Source organism: Dendropsophus ebraccatus, chromosome 5 (assembly GCF_027789765.1).
Source record: "Dendropsophus ebraccatus isolate aDenEbr1 chromosome 5, aDenEbr1.pat, whole genome shotgun sequence".
Taxonomy (NCBI): Eukaryota; Metazoa; Chordata; class Amphibia; order Anura; family Hylidae; genus Dendropsophus; species Dendropsophus ebraccatus.
The window spans coordinates 133,729,778-133,744,446 of NC_091458.1; the positions used below are offsets into that span (position 1 = coordinate 133,729,778).

At 42.2% G+C, this 14,669-nt stretch overlaps 1 protein-coding gene across 5 annotated transcripts in view; it reads right to left on the minus strand.

Moving 5' to 3' along the window:
• COL16A1 (collagen type XVI alpha 1 chain) overlaps positions 1–14,669 on the minus strand; it is a 150,924-nt gene that overhangs the window by 100,731 nt on the left and 35,524 nt on the right. For all 5 annotated transcript variants that reach the window (XM_069971325.1, XM_069971322.1, XM_069971323.1 and 2 more), the window contains exons 6-8: positions 13,473–13,748; positions 13,303–13,383; positions 10,632–10,775 (exon numbers count right to left, since the gene is read on the minus strand). In XM_069971325.1, the coding sequence (XP_069827426.1) occupies positions 10,632–10,775; positions 13,303–13,383; positions 13,473–13,748 (501 nt within the window). The remainder of the gene's footprint in view (positions 1–10,631; positions 10,776–13,302; positions 13,384–13,472; positions 13,749–14,669) is intronic.

Here is a 14,669-nt window from a genome sequence, read left to right on the forward strand (position 1 = left end):
TAGCACCTAAGAAAGAAGAGGAGCGCTTAGTTCCTATCAGAATTCTGCTCATCAGACTGCAGGACTTTGGAGTCTGATCCACTCCCTGCCACTGCTGCTTCTCCCAGTTTCCCAGGACCAGATCCGTCTTTTTCCATTACCTGGGGAGGAGCCTCAGGGAGTGAAGCAGACTTCAAAGCTTCGCAGCCTGATGATGGGAATTCCAATAGAAATAAAGCACTTCCCTTTGATCCTACTGTTCGCTCATCTCTGATCCCAAGGACATGGTAGTATCGCCATTGCCAGAGGGCCTAGCTGCCAGGGGGGACGGTGCAGAAGTTTGCCCTATGGCTAAAGTGGCTATGAGGGCAAAATGATGTAAGCAAAGCCATCAGCCTCATTCAAGGCTATACAAAAAAATGATATGGATGGGAAAGTATATTTGCTCTAATGAGTGAGAGTACGTGTTCTTTTTTTAAGCAATGAGCCTCCCTGGCCAGCAAATACCAAATTTAGTTTAGTTTTCAATGAACTGTGACAACAAAGCATAAAAAGAGAATAAAAAAGCAAAGTAATCAGTGTAGATGAGTGTATTACGCTTATTGCGCTCTCAACTGCCAATTAAAACTTCATCTGTAAGTTCATCTTTGGTGAAACTACATAAGTACATTAAGGGATGAGTTCATCGGACTTCTGTAATATTGTGTCATTATTAGAATTGTTCCCTTTAACAAGAGAAGAGTTCTGATAAGACACATTAACCAATTCAGGTCCAGTGGGTGATTTACTATTGTTTGCTCACGGCCTGACATGCCGACTGCATAGTGGTGTAACGCCTGGAGTAGTGGATCCACTGGACCGTCACCAGCGATGGCACTAACCTCACCAGGGAGCGGAGTCTAAGGGGCCGCTGGTTTTCACCAGAGCCCGCCGCAAGGCAGGATGGACTTGCTGCGGCAGGCGACCCCCAGGTCGCTACCCCTGGCTTGGTTGCTAGTGACGGCAGGCGAGGCGTGGCAGGAGCAGTAGGCAGGAGATAGTGCAGGCAGAGGATAGTAGACGTGCTAGCAGGTGGCGGACAGGACTCAGGAACAATGGGAAGGCAGCGGACAAGGACTAGGGACAAGGACTGAAGACAGGAACAAGGGACAAGGACTAAGGTCAGGAACAACAGGGAGCTGGGCCAAACGCTATGGGAAGCATATAGAGGCTCCAACACGAGGGACAGGGCATGCTGGGATTTATAGGGAGTGATTGGGTGCAACTACCAATTAGGGACGGACTGGCCCTTTAAATCTGAGACAGCCGGCGCGCGCGCGCCCTAGGAGGCGGGGACGCGCGCGCCGGCCGGCACAGACGGAGACCGGAGCGGGACGAGGTGAGGCGCCCCCCGGGGCCGAACAGACCGCAGCGCCGGGTCCCTGCACAGGGACCCCGGCAGCTGCGTGGGATAGAGGGCGGTCGCGGCGGCGACCCGGAGCACGGGACGCCGCCGCGGCCATGACAAGTGGACGGTGGTGGACGGTGTATTTTGGTGCATACCGGTTAGTAATCCATATTTGCAAAATGCAAGTCATTTAAACCTCCTTTTTTGTATCACTTTTATCAAAAATGCTACCAGAAATGAGAAATTTGTATTACTAAATCCCTCAGGAAAACATATATGCCTCCTTTTTGGAGAGAAAGACCCTTTATACATAAACAGAATGAAAAAGTGTTGCTCAAACAGTGTTTAATATAAGTAAATTTCATGTACCTGACATGTGCCAAACCTTGGTGCTCCAGAAAAAAGAAAAACTTGGGAATAGAAATTGAGTGGATGTTGTTTTTAAATAATGGCCGTTCACTTAATTTCAACAGTGTGTCAACAAAGCCTTTCTGTGTTTTCAATTCACTCCTGAATTTGGTTGCAAAATACTGACCAAAATACTGAGCAAAAATACTGTGTGTGAATATAGTCTTAAGAACAATAATGAGAAAAATAAAAATAAAGACCTATATTTCATTTCCATCAGGGGATTTGAAGCAAACTTATAGTGGTCTCTAGACAGGTGAGTTACTCCTGGACAACAGCTCCAACACATTTGGGGTCAGAGATTCAAATATATCTGAGTGTCTCTTTGAGACATAAACTGCCTACAGAGGACTGATCTGCAATCAGAGACACTGGCTGACAGCTGAGCGAGCAGGAGGCCGGGCAGCATTGATTATTCATGAAGAGGAGGCAGGGGGAAGGAGTGGTGACGTGTGCCAGAGTGCGGTACAAACAACTCCTCTTTGACACATCATTACAGTATGATTGTGCATTATCCACTGCACAGACAAATTACCAAAAAGTACCATGCTCACTAGGGGACTGCCAGCTATAGAACACTGTCAGCCCCTTATTTAGGGCCCAGGTGCTGACAGATTCCCTTTAAGCCTTAGGACCAGACACAGTTTAGCCTTTTACAACATGTGTTTGCCTGAAGACCATCTTTTTTCAGTCGGGCTGCAGATTTATTTCTTAAAACCTACAACTACATGTCAGAAATCATGATATGACCATGTACTTCTGGCATAACAGTGCTGGCAAGTCCAGTATATCTCTGTATATATATATATATATATATATATATATATATATATATAAGTTCTGGCTTTTGGAATGTGGCAATTTTCTATAAACAATCGGACAAATGTTATTTAACGGCAAATAATGGCTGTTATTATTTAACAACGGCCGTTATTTGTATAATAATGGCTGTAATTTGCCATTAAACGATGGCCGTCTAATAAAAACGTCCGTCATTTTGTGGACATAACCTTTGGCCACAACCACACAACGCCTTTTTTTGACCATTTGACAGCTGCTTCCACTGCTATTTTGGAGTGAAATGACAGACGTCCAACAAAACAGCTGCCAAACGGCCAAAAAAAGACGTGGCCTTATTGTGTACAATTAGTAAAACTAATGGCCGAGTTGCTGTCTATTTCTTGTTGCCGCTAATCCAAGATACTCCTCATAGGGGCAGCTTCATAATCTGTGAGTGCTGTACACACCATGCCGGTTACACCATTGCTCCTAATACATGACAGAAGGAAATGTCAAATATGTGACTAGATGATAATGGAAACTTCATAACATTCTTATATGACAGCATTTCCCATAATGCCGCACCTGCACATAAACCTCTTCAAATCTAAACTTTGTAGGTGCTTTCATATCCAGCAGTGTGGTATTTCCCTCACACGTGGCTGGCGGAGGATACACCTACCTAAAATTCAAAGGCATGGAAGGGTATGTGTAAATGATCAAAGGCAGCTTGGCGGGATGACAGGGGGAAGCTTGGCAGAGTGCTGGAAGATAAGGAGTGATCAATGGCATGCGTCCAGATATACACGTGAGAACTAGTTCCGTGCGTATAGCCTTGTATGCAGGTTGTGTGGTTTGACGCCTACAATCAAATTAAATCGCGCTGTAGTATAAAGACATAACATCCCTAAATCCTGCACATAACGTACAGATGTCAGGCGACACACATAGAAAAACAATGCTTTAGAATGGCGCACACCTGTACTAGATGGAGTGAAGATGTCCAGATATCCAGCTGGGAATTAAAGAAGTTTATTTTGGACGCAGAGGAATCATCCCCTGGATCAGGGGCGTAGCTAGGATTCATGGGGCCCCCCTCCCTTATGCACAATACAAACTACTGCATATATATATTATATATATACTCGGTGATGTGGCCAAAAACTAAAATCTCTTGTGGCCAGAGGCAGAAGCAGGTACAAAAGTGTCCGGCAGAGCAGAGAGACAATGGCTGCTTGCTCTGTTAGTCAACTGTATTTAACTATAAGGGCCCATTAGGAGTCCTTATGGTTAAATACATAGATGCAGGAGCAGACTAACTTCTGCTTAACCCCTTATGTACTGCAGTGTGTAAGTGACTTAAAGTTCACTTACATGCTGCAACACAAAAAAGGGTTAAAAAAAGATGACAAAGAGGTCTCTGCTTCACTGCTGGTGCACTGATAACCCCTGACCTGAAACAAAGATTTCTTTGTCCTCAGCATATTAACCCTTTTTTGTTGCAGCATGTAAGTGAATACTGGGTCACTTACACACTAGAGTACATAAGAAGTTAAGTAGAAGGACACAGCAGACTCTTATCTTCCCTGTGCATCCCTGGGCCCCCCTCCTGCATGGGCCCCATAGCAACTGCCTACCCTGCCTCTATGGTAGCTACGCCACTGCCCTGGTTGCAATTTCTGGATAGGCCATAGAATGTTTGTTTAGGCGCTGATGTAGTTGCTGGATGGGCCTATAAACCTTTGGTGCTTATGAACAGATGCACAGTCATACAAAGCTGAATACAGCTCTGCTGCTAGAACCAATATGCCTTAACACACACGTCAATGTTCCTGAGCACAATGAATGAATCCAGATTTCTGTTGGACCATGCTGATCTAAACATTATTCTTTTTGAATTGGATTACATTATTAGTAGAGATGAGCGAACCGGGTTCGGGTTCGAGTCCATCCGAACCAGAACGATCGGCATTTGATTAGGTGGGGCTGCTGAAGTTGGATAAAGGTCTAAGGTTGTCTGGAAAACATGGATACAGCCAATGACTATATCCATATTTTCCACATAGCCTTAGGGCTTTATCAAACTTCAGCAGCCACCGCTAATCAAATGCCGACAGTTCGGGTTTGGATCGACTCAAGCATGCTCGAGGTCCGCTCATCCCTAATTATTAGCAATGTTATCTGAAATATTAATGGCGACGAAGAAGAGTCTGGCACTCACCAATTGCTGAAGAAATCTTCAGTTTATCGTAGACATTGGGAAGCAGGCAGGGAAGGGGGAAGATGGTAAACGACAAAGCGAACTGTGCGCAAAATGGTTGCCTCCGGGGACATGCCCGCTTACTGTCTTCCCCCTTCTCCGTCTGCTTCCCAATGTCTATAATAAACTGAAGATTTCTTCAGCAATTGGTGAGTGCCATTTTCTTTTTCGTCACCATTCATATTTCATATAATATTGTTAATAATGTTATCCAATTCAAAAAGAATAATGCCCAAATCAGCATGGTCCAACAGAAATCTAGATTCATACGATCATGCAATGTTTTCCTACTGCTGAATGATCTGATTGTTGCACCCATTCTAGTCATAGGGTCCTTTTACATAGACAGATTTACACTGACAGATTATTGAAGCCAAAGCTAGGAACAGACTATAAACAGAGAACAGGTCATAAAGGAAAGACTGAAATTTCTCCTCTTTTCAAATCCAATTGTTTATAGGTGCACCTAGCAACTAAACAAACATCCATATATTCTATGGCCTATCCAGACATTGCATCCAGGGGATGATTCCTCTGCATCCAAAGTAAACTCCTTTAATCCCCAACTGGATATGTGGACGTCTTCACTCCATCTAGTACAGAAGTGCGCCATTCTAAAGCATCGCTTTTTTACATGTGTCACCTGACATCTGTAAGTCATGTTAGTATGTGCAGGATTTAGGGATGTTATGTATGTTCTGAAGAAGCACACACATTAGCGAGAAACTGCTGTAACTGTTTACTGCGTGTGGCGTCGCCTCACCTGCTCTCGCATGCTGTTTTAGCTTGTGTGTTATATGAAATAAACAAAGGTTCCATCGGACGGTGAGTTCCCCCTCTATTTTCTTTTCTTCTTGAACTGTTAGTTATGTATGTTATGATGTTATGTAAGGTGCTACACCTTAACTTTCTACCTTATGATTAACCAGATATATAACCAGGTTGTACATCTCATCAGGTATACCGACTATACGGCAGATCACCAACATGTCAGTATAACAAGGTTGTTCATACATGATCAAATCAATAGCATGACTCATTATGGCTTATATTTCCATATGATCAATATTGCAGTATGTCCCTATAGTAAAAGATCCCAATAACATGTGGTTGTAATTAGTAATTAGTGAAGGAATGATGTAGTGACAATAATCTTGGACTTTATAGTACACGTTCCCTCTGTTATATCCAGCTACACTAGCTGGCAAAATTGTAAATGCAATTAAAAAAATTCACAAGGCCAAAAACTACTATTTTCAGTAGCTATTAATCCAGTTTCCTAAGGGTATATCAATACGTATCAGATGGTTACTGGTCAGAACTAGTTACAAGAGTTGTCTATGATCACATAACTTGTAGCCATTCAGGGCATGCTGAGCTCAAAGAAGGGGTCTAGCAAGTGGGGAGCTACTTCGCATATGGCTCCTTAATATCTCTGCTATCTGTAGAAAACAATGAATGTATGTAAAATGTTAGTAAAGCATTGTGAGAAGTCCACTAGTACCAAGGCCATCGTCAGCTGGGGCCCACAGTGCCTCTAGGGGCCCATAGAGGAGGAGAGGCCCAGTGTTCTTATGTTCACCTGCTCACTGTAGTGCAGAGTGAGCGCTGAACATCAGAAGACACAGGAGACGGTGCCGGACCTGCACAGAGAGAAAAGGGTGAAGGACCTGATCACATGACCTTAAGGTCCTCAACTTACAGTGTGGAGAGCAGCCTGACAGAGAGGAAAAGGGAGAAGACTGGGCTTAGTGTTTCAGTCAGTGTCAGTCAGTCAGTCCGTGTCTTTACCTGTCAGTGTCAGGCAGTGTCTGTGTCAATAATGTGTGTTTGTGTATGTTAGTGGTGTCTCAAGTGATTGTGCATAATCAGTGGATGATGGGTGCATAGTGGATGGATGAGGGGCCCACTGAGGCTCTGTCACCCGAGGGCCCACAAGATCCTGGAACTAGCACTGTAGGTTCTGTTCTCCGGCATTGTCTGTCTTCTGGCATTGTCCCATGTTCATAACAAAGAGAAGGAATCTAACGTTCTAACTAAACTATGCTCCAAAATGATTTTTTTTCTTTTATTACCGGGATGCTCATCCTATACTATGAGGATATTGATATTGTGAGAATAACGTCATTGTGAAAAGTCAAAGTATTAGAAATGAAGATCTGCATGTGGAGTGGTAACACTTGTACTGATTTAAGTTATCACAAGTGCCATCCTTGATGTACGCCATTTTAAAGCCTCAAAGAGTGAGAAGTGTGTGAGCGGAAGTCTTGACAGTTTCTTTTTTTTTTTTTTTTAATAAAACAAGATTATAGGATGTGTTTAAAAGATCAAGGGAACAGAAAAAGTATTTAAAGAGATGAAAAGGGGATTTTCAAAGGCAAAAAAACAGGCCATAAAAAACTGACATTTGGGAAATCTGCAAAGCATTAGACATGCTGTGCGCACCAGAGCCATCGCTGGCTTCCATTTGGGATTCTTAAGTATTAAAGCAGCTTTGGATGAATCGATACTTTCTATCACAATTAATTATTAATGATACAACCTGCAAACAATAATAAAGTACTGCTAGATAAACCCCGAACGACATAAAGTACCAACCAAAAAATAATTTTGGAGTAAAATTCTGTTTCTATTTAAAATTCTAAGATTTTAATTTTTATGTAACGTCGGACCAGAAATAAATCAGCCGAGCAATCTGTTGTATAATTTATTCTTAATCCACCAACCTGAAACATAAGTAGCTACAAATATAGCTGCTAATAATATTAGAAAGTACATATGCAGAGATCTAAAAACTCATCTGATCATAAACCCATCTGCAAGTCAATCTGCTGTATAATTTTCCTACACCTGCAATTTATGTCCTCCATGTGTACTAATGCATAGGCACAGTCCCCAGACTGCTGCGATATGGTGTTGGGCTATTCGAGTTTATTATAAGCAATTATGAAAAGGGTAATATGGTTTTGATTAGCGTTGAGTGAGTACTAAAATGCTTAAGTGCTCGTAACCAAGTCAAGTATTTATCAATGCTCGAGTAATGAACCCCATTGAAATCAATGGGAGACTCGAGTATTTAGTCTGGTTCCTCCACTCGGCAGAAGGGAGGGTGTCTGGTTCACCCTGCTAAGCAAAGGAGGGGGAACCTTTCCCAACAGGGATTGAGGGGTGGGGGGGGGGGGGGGTGGGGGGAATGGGAGAGGGCATTATAATTACAAGGTATCCCGACAGAGCGTTTTTTTTTATCCATTTCATTTTCTTTAAAGAGCCAATCAGTGGCTTAGGTGGGACAGTGCTGTAGCCACTGATTGGCTGAGCGGAAACTCCTGCAGTTTCTGCTCAGCCAATCAGCAGCTGTATTAGCGTCCTGCCTCAGCTGCTGATTGACTCATTAAAGAAAATGTAACAGAAGGGAGAAGACACTGAATGCCAATGAGTTAACCACCTTCCAACATTTAACTCCTTGGGGGCCAGACTGCTCAGTATAGCCCCCAAGCAGTTAAGCGCTGTCGCATAGCATGTTTACTTAATCCCTTGGGGCCCAGACAGAACAATTTGGCCGCCAGTGGGTTAAGAGAATCTGCTATATGACCCCACAACCCCTTGGGGCCAGACTGAGCAGTCACTGGGCTTTGTGGGTAGTTTTTGCCTGGATGAAATGTCACAGGAACCATAAAGAAGAAGAAGAGGACCAGGCACTGAGAAAACAGCAGCAGCAGGAGGGATTGGGGGGAGATAAGTATAGCTCCCTATTTTTTTCTCTGCACTGGGAGGCATTAGCTTTAAATACTTAGTAGCCTAGGAAATCCCTATAAAACCGCCACAGATAAGATGTTATTGTAGGGGAAACGGGACCTACTTTCCCTTTAGGGTCAATAAGGTATTGTGATACACTTACTGAAATCAATGCATATTCATTGTGTTAGTAGATATGAGAGGTGTTACAGCAGCCTTCAAATTAGGTGAAAAGAGGGCTGCCATCAGCTGAACCCCTCTTTATGCTTGGGGTTCGATAAAAGGATATAATTTATGTGATCCTAGACACCTCTTGTAAGCTTTATCAGGTATGTCCAACACAAGTTGGCTACAGTTAGACATATGCAAAAATAATTATCAAGGTTTCTGTCTGGAAGTCTTCTGCATCATCTCCCACAGCTTTTACACAGCGTTAAGTGCTTTACGTAAGCCAACTCATGGGTCTTGTCCTGACAGTAAGAATAAATAATTATTTTAATCTGGCCTGTCTGGTAATCAGGTTCTTGTTTCCAGAACTGCAATATAACTTAAAAAGTTCCCACACAGTATTTTTGCTCAGTATTTTGGTCAGTATTTTGCAACCAAAACCAGGAGCTGACTGAAAACATAGAAAGGCTATGTTAACACAGTGTTAAAATTTAGTGGTTGGCCGCCATTTAAAGGCAAATAATGGCCGTCAATTATTTGCCATTAAAAGGCGTCCATCCGCTCAATTTCAATGTGTGAACATAGCCTGAAAGTGCAAGAAGTAAAGACTGAACAGAAAAAAAGATTTAGTAGTAATTTTTGTGTAGATGTTTTATAGTTAGTTGTGGCTATGTTCCCACAACTTCTTTTTATGCATAATAACGGCTGTTTTTTAAAATTTTTAAATAACGTTATTATCAAACAAAAGACGTTTTTTCACCTAAAAAAGATTTGGGGGGAGTTATCAAGACCTTTACGTCTATTTTTTAGGCAAATAGCTGGATTTTTTGCCTATTTTTGGTCTAAGTTCTATTTTTTTAACCAGTATTTAACAGTATTTTGCAAAATCCAGGATTTGCGCCTGGGTAATTCTATTCACAAATTTATTCACAAATTTATTTGGTTGGATAAAACAAACAAACAGACAAATACTGTTGCAGTTTACACTCAATAGTAAATGTCTCCCATTGTGTGACCATAGCCTAACACTGAACTTTCTCTACATTTACACATGAGTTCTTACTGCTTTTATAAGACTGTCCAAAAACTAATTAAGAAAAATTTGGTATCTTGGAGCAACATAGAGTATGTATTAGGATAGGGACAGGATGACACAAGGAAGCTGGCACCCGCCCCGCTGTACTTGCCTACTTGCGTCAGAAGCCCTAAATGGCAGCGGACAACTGGACGGCAACGTACAACTGGACAGCTGGGTGCAACACAGAACAAAACAAGACAAACAAACACAATAAGGCAATGTCAGACGTCCGGGTCAATAACACACGAGCAGCGCAGTACAATACGGAATCCAAGAGGGTAGTCGAAGAGTCAAGAGCCAGAAGTCAACCAGAAAATCAGAGCAGGAAATAATGCTAGGTTAAGATACATTAGTAAACTAGGCACTATCGCAGGCAAGGACTGAGGCAGAGGAGCCTACTATGGAGCCTGGAGTCCCAGCCTAAGAAGCGATTTGGGCTGAGGCTTCAGGTCCAGCCCAGGTGCTGACAGCTGACTGGTGTGTCAGCTGTCAGTCAATCAACACAAATAGCAAAGCACCTGATGCCAATCGCCCGGGGACGGTGAAACCCCGGCCGCGGCTACATCAAGAGAAAGCACCTTAGCGCTATATAGAGGCAGGCCGGCTGTTAGGGACGCCTAGCAACCGGCCTGAGTGGTTACCATGGACGCCGTTTCCACAACGGGTCTCCACAAGCCCGGCCGCGCACTCCGGTAGAGCCAGGAGCCAGGCAAACGGCTCGAGCTCCAACAGTATGGTTCCATAATTAATGGAAAAGAACATGACAAATGATATCAATTATGGCCTTCCACATATTCGAAGGCTTCATATTTAAGTGTTTAAAATCTAATTCTTACCATTTTGCTCAACGAATCCTCCAGACAAAAGCATCGGGTGTAACTTTGTTGCTTGGATTTACTAGGCAATTCAATCAAGTTGGTGTTCTGTACATTCTCAACCCCCTCTACATTGCGCCTTGTCTTGGAAGCCTCAGGATTGCACTGTAATATATTATATAAAACAAAGAGGATAATGTGATTGACTTTAGCTCGCAACGTATATATGTTCATTCAACTTCAAAATGGTCGTCTGCTCTAGGTTAACAGTTTCCCTTTTAAAACAATTACTTCTGTATCTCTTATGTGATCATTTCATACTGCCCCATATACTGTTATCAGCAGCGGACCTTTGCGCCAATATGTCAATTTAGATTGGACAATGATGTTGTACCTTGGTTCCTGTACCGGGAAAGACTCGGGAGGATTTGGTTTGTCATTGAGTAATAATGCTATTACAATGTACACAACATGCTATGCAGATGTCATCCATCTTTGCTATAAAGTAAGTCACATGATAATGGTATCATTAAATTTTAAGTGGAATCTTGTAAGCATGGTTCCACAACGACTATCTGCAATGGCTTTTAATATACTGTTATAGAGTTTGCTTTCTACTTAAGTCATTCTGAAAAAAAAAAATTAAGATAGAGAGAAAAGTGGTGACTATATATGTTATATATTCTCCTCTTTGCCTACAGTATGTTAACACAATGTCAAAAAAGAAAGAGAAAAGGCAGCCGCCTTTTCTATTTAACCATTTGAGGACCAAGCCCAAAATGACTCAGTGGACCGCGCCAATTTTCATTTTTGTGCTTTCGTTTTTTCCTCCTCCACTTCTAAGAGCTCCAGCACTCTCAGTTTTCTATCTACAAGGCCATGTAAGTGCTTGTTTTCTACAGGAATAGGTGTACTTTGTAATGGCGTCTTTCATTATACCATAACATGTATGATGGAACCCCCAAAATTGTTTATGAAAATATATGGTGAAATCGTAAAAAAGAATGCAATATGGTAACTTTTGGGGGGATTCCTGTGTCTACGTAATGCACTATACAGTAAAAGTGACATAATACTATTATTCTAAAGGTCAGTCCGAACACAACCATATGCAGGTTTTTATACAGATTCTCTAATGTTGTTGTTTTTTTTTTTTAATGAAATCCTTTTATTTTTGCAATTAATAATAAAATGGGCCTATTGTGACTCTTAACCGTTTAAGTTTTTCACCTATGGGGCTGTATGGGATGTCATTTTTTGCGCCATGATTTTTACTTTTTATAAATAGCATATTTGTGTAGATCAGATGTTTTGATCACTTTTTATTATTATTTTTTTGTAATATATAATGTGACAAAAATTTGGCAATCCTGGCACTTTTTTCCCTCTTTTTGTGTACGCTGTTCACCGTTCCCAGTGACGCTTGTTATATTTTAATAGATCGGACAATTACACACACTACGGTATATAATATGTTTATTTATTTTTATATGTTTTATTTATATAATGGGGATAGGGGGTGATTTTGATCTTTATTGGGGGAGGGGCTTTGGGCTATTTTTAAAAACATTTTTACCTTTTTTTTTTTTTACACATTTTTAATCCCCCTTTTATATGCAATCATTAGATTGCAAACACTGATCATTGCTATGTCATAGAATGCCTGTGGCAGACTAAATAAGCAGAGCGCTGATCAGACCGTACGGAGGAAGGTAAGAATCTTCCGGCGGTCTGTGAAAGTGATCGGGACCCCCACAGTCACACTGTGGCGGTCCTGATTGGTAAGTGACAGGAACTGCTCCTGTCACTTACACTTACCGGTGAGGGCCAGGCTGCTGAATGCAGTTGGCCCCCACCTGCTATGAAGCGCGCTCCGCTGTGGAGCGCGCTTCATAGCTCCCTACACACCCAGGACGTACATGTACATCCTTGGTCGTCTGGTGATAGACTTTCAGGACGTACATTTACGTCCAGGGTCGTCTAAGGGTTAAATAGACCTTCGTCATTGCCACAATGCATTGAAGTCAATGCACACAGTGTATAAAATGACATAGATTGTCTGCGTGGACGCCAAAATAATGATGACAATTATTTTCGGACGTCTTTTGCAAACAGAGGACGTTATTTTTTAGTTGTTCACACACAGTTTTTCTTTTTTCACGGTTCTTTCATTGTTTTTACTATTAAAGCAGTATTCTGTAAAAAAAATTTATTTGCCCCCACTTGCTGCTCACTGGCACGTAAATCACCAGCAATGATCGGTGCCCCGCGGTGCAGCTTTGTTCCGATGCTGCTGCACCGATCAAATCCCGCGTTCACGAGACCGTTCTTTGGACCCCTCTTCTGTCTCCATGTTGATTGAAGGCCGGAAGTCACAGTCATGCATTGGAGAGCGTGATTTTTGGCTATCAATCGACGTGGAGACAGAAGACTGGTGACGCGTGCAGGGGTGTGGGGGGTGGAATGGCTTTTTATTAAAGACACACCCAGAGGCCAATTAGTCCACCTAACCTAGAATAATGTACCAACAGCCGTCATTGCACTGCTGGGCAACCAAACAGCGGAATGATAAATGCCATTTTAAGCTCAAAATATCGAACATCATTTTTTCTTTTCAGATAGGGAGAGGAAAAAAATGTTGCGTGAACATAGACTTAAAGTGAAAATAGAAAATAGTACAACTCCTACTTACACCTGTGGGAAGAATCTCACAGCATCCTTCTTGCATGGCCATCTGGGGATCGCAGTATATAAGGAATTTCTGGATGTCGAACTGCATAAAATATAGGAAAATAGCATGAAGGAAAGAAAATTTTCAAAATTAAAAAGAAACTGCTAAGATTATTATATAGTAAAACGTACGTGTACTGGTTCTCCTTTAACCATGTCCAGGCCGATAAAAGTGTGACCTTGATTGTTTATAGGTTTCCTGGTCTCGATGGGTTTACTTGATATAAAGCTGCAGTCGATATGAATGGACGCCACTCTCTCTCGAACACTCAATACAATCTTGTGCCATTGGTTGTCAAACAAAGAATACACTCCTTGTCCTGTGAATGTGCAACCCACATATTCCACATCACGACCAGCAGCACGAAAATCCAGGCTTCTGTCCTTGCCATTGACACCTAAAGAAAGCTACAGAAGATTCACATGAAGAGGCCTAGTGAATGTCACTGACAAAAATAAAACGCATTGTGTGATTAAAATTTAAAGGGGTTATCCAGTGCTACAAAAACATGGCCCCTTTCTTTAAAAGACAGCACCGTTTTTGTCTCCAGTTACGGTGTGGTTTGCAATTAAGCTCCATTCACTTCAATGGAATTAAAGCGTAACTGTCATGTTTTTTTTTATTGCAGAAATCAGTAGTCTAAGCGTTTTTAAGAAACTCTGTAATAGGTTTTATCAGCCAAAAAAGCCTCCTTCTGTCCTCAAGAAGCAATCTCCCAGCCTCCCCCCCCCCCCTGACTTCTTATTTGTGCATTATCAGGCAAATCCGTCTTCATTACAGAGAAGCCAGTGAAGACGGGCTCTGCTCTCTCCATTGTAAGGGCCCTATTCCACGGGACGATTATCGTTTGGATAATCGTTAACGATTAACGATCTCAAACGACCGCTATTGCGAAAGACCTGAAAACGTTCACTCATTTCCATGGAACGATAATCGTTACTTATGATCGTAATTGCGATCGTTTCTCTTCGCTATTTATTCGCTATTGCGTTCGTATCTATTGAGAACGACCGAACGATGTCTTATTCAATGCGAACGATTTGCGAACGAGCAACGATAAAAATAGGTCCAGGTCTTATTAAAAGATCAACGATTTCTCGTTCGGTCGTTAATCGTTAACTGCATTTCAACCGAACGATTATCGTTCAGATTCGAACGATTTAACGATAATCTGAACGATAATCGTCCCGTGGAATAGGGCCCTATGAAGGGGGGAGGGGACGAGGGAGATGAGGGAGCAGGAAGAGGTGACATGAAGGTCAGCTGTTTGTAGACTCTCTGGGCACCTAAACCGCAGGATTCAGGTGTCAGAAAGGTCAGTGCTTATC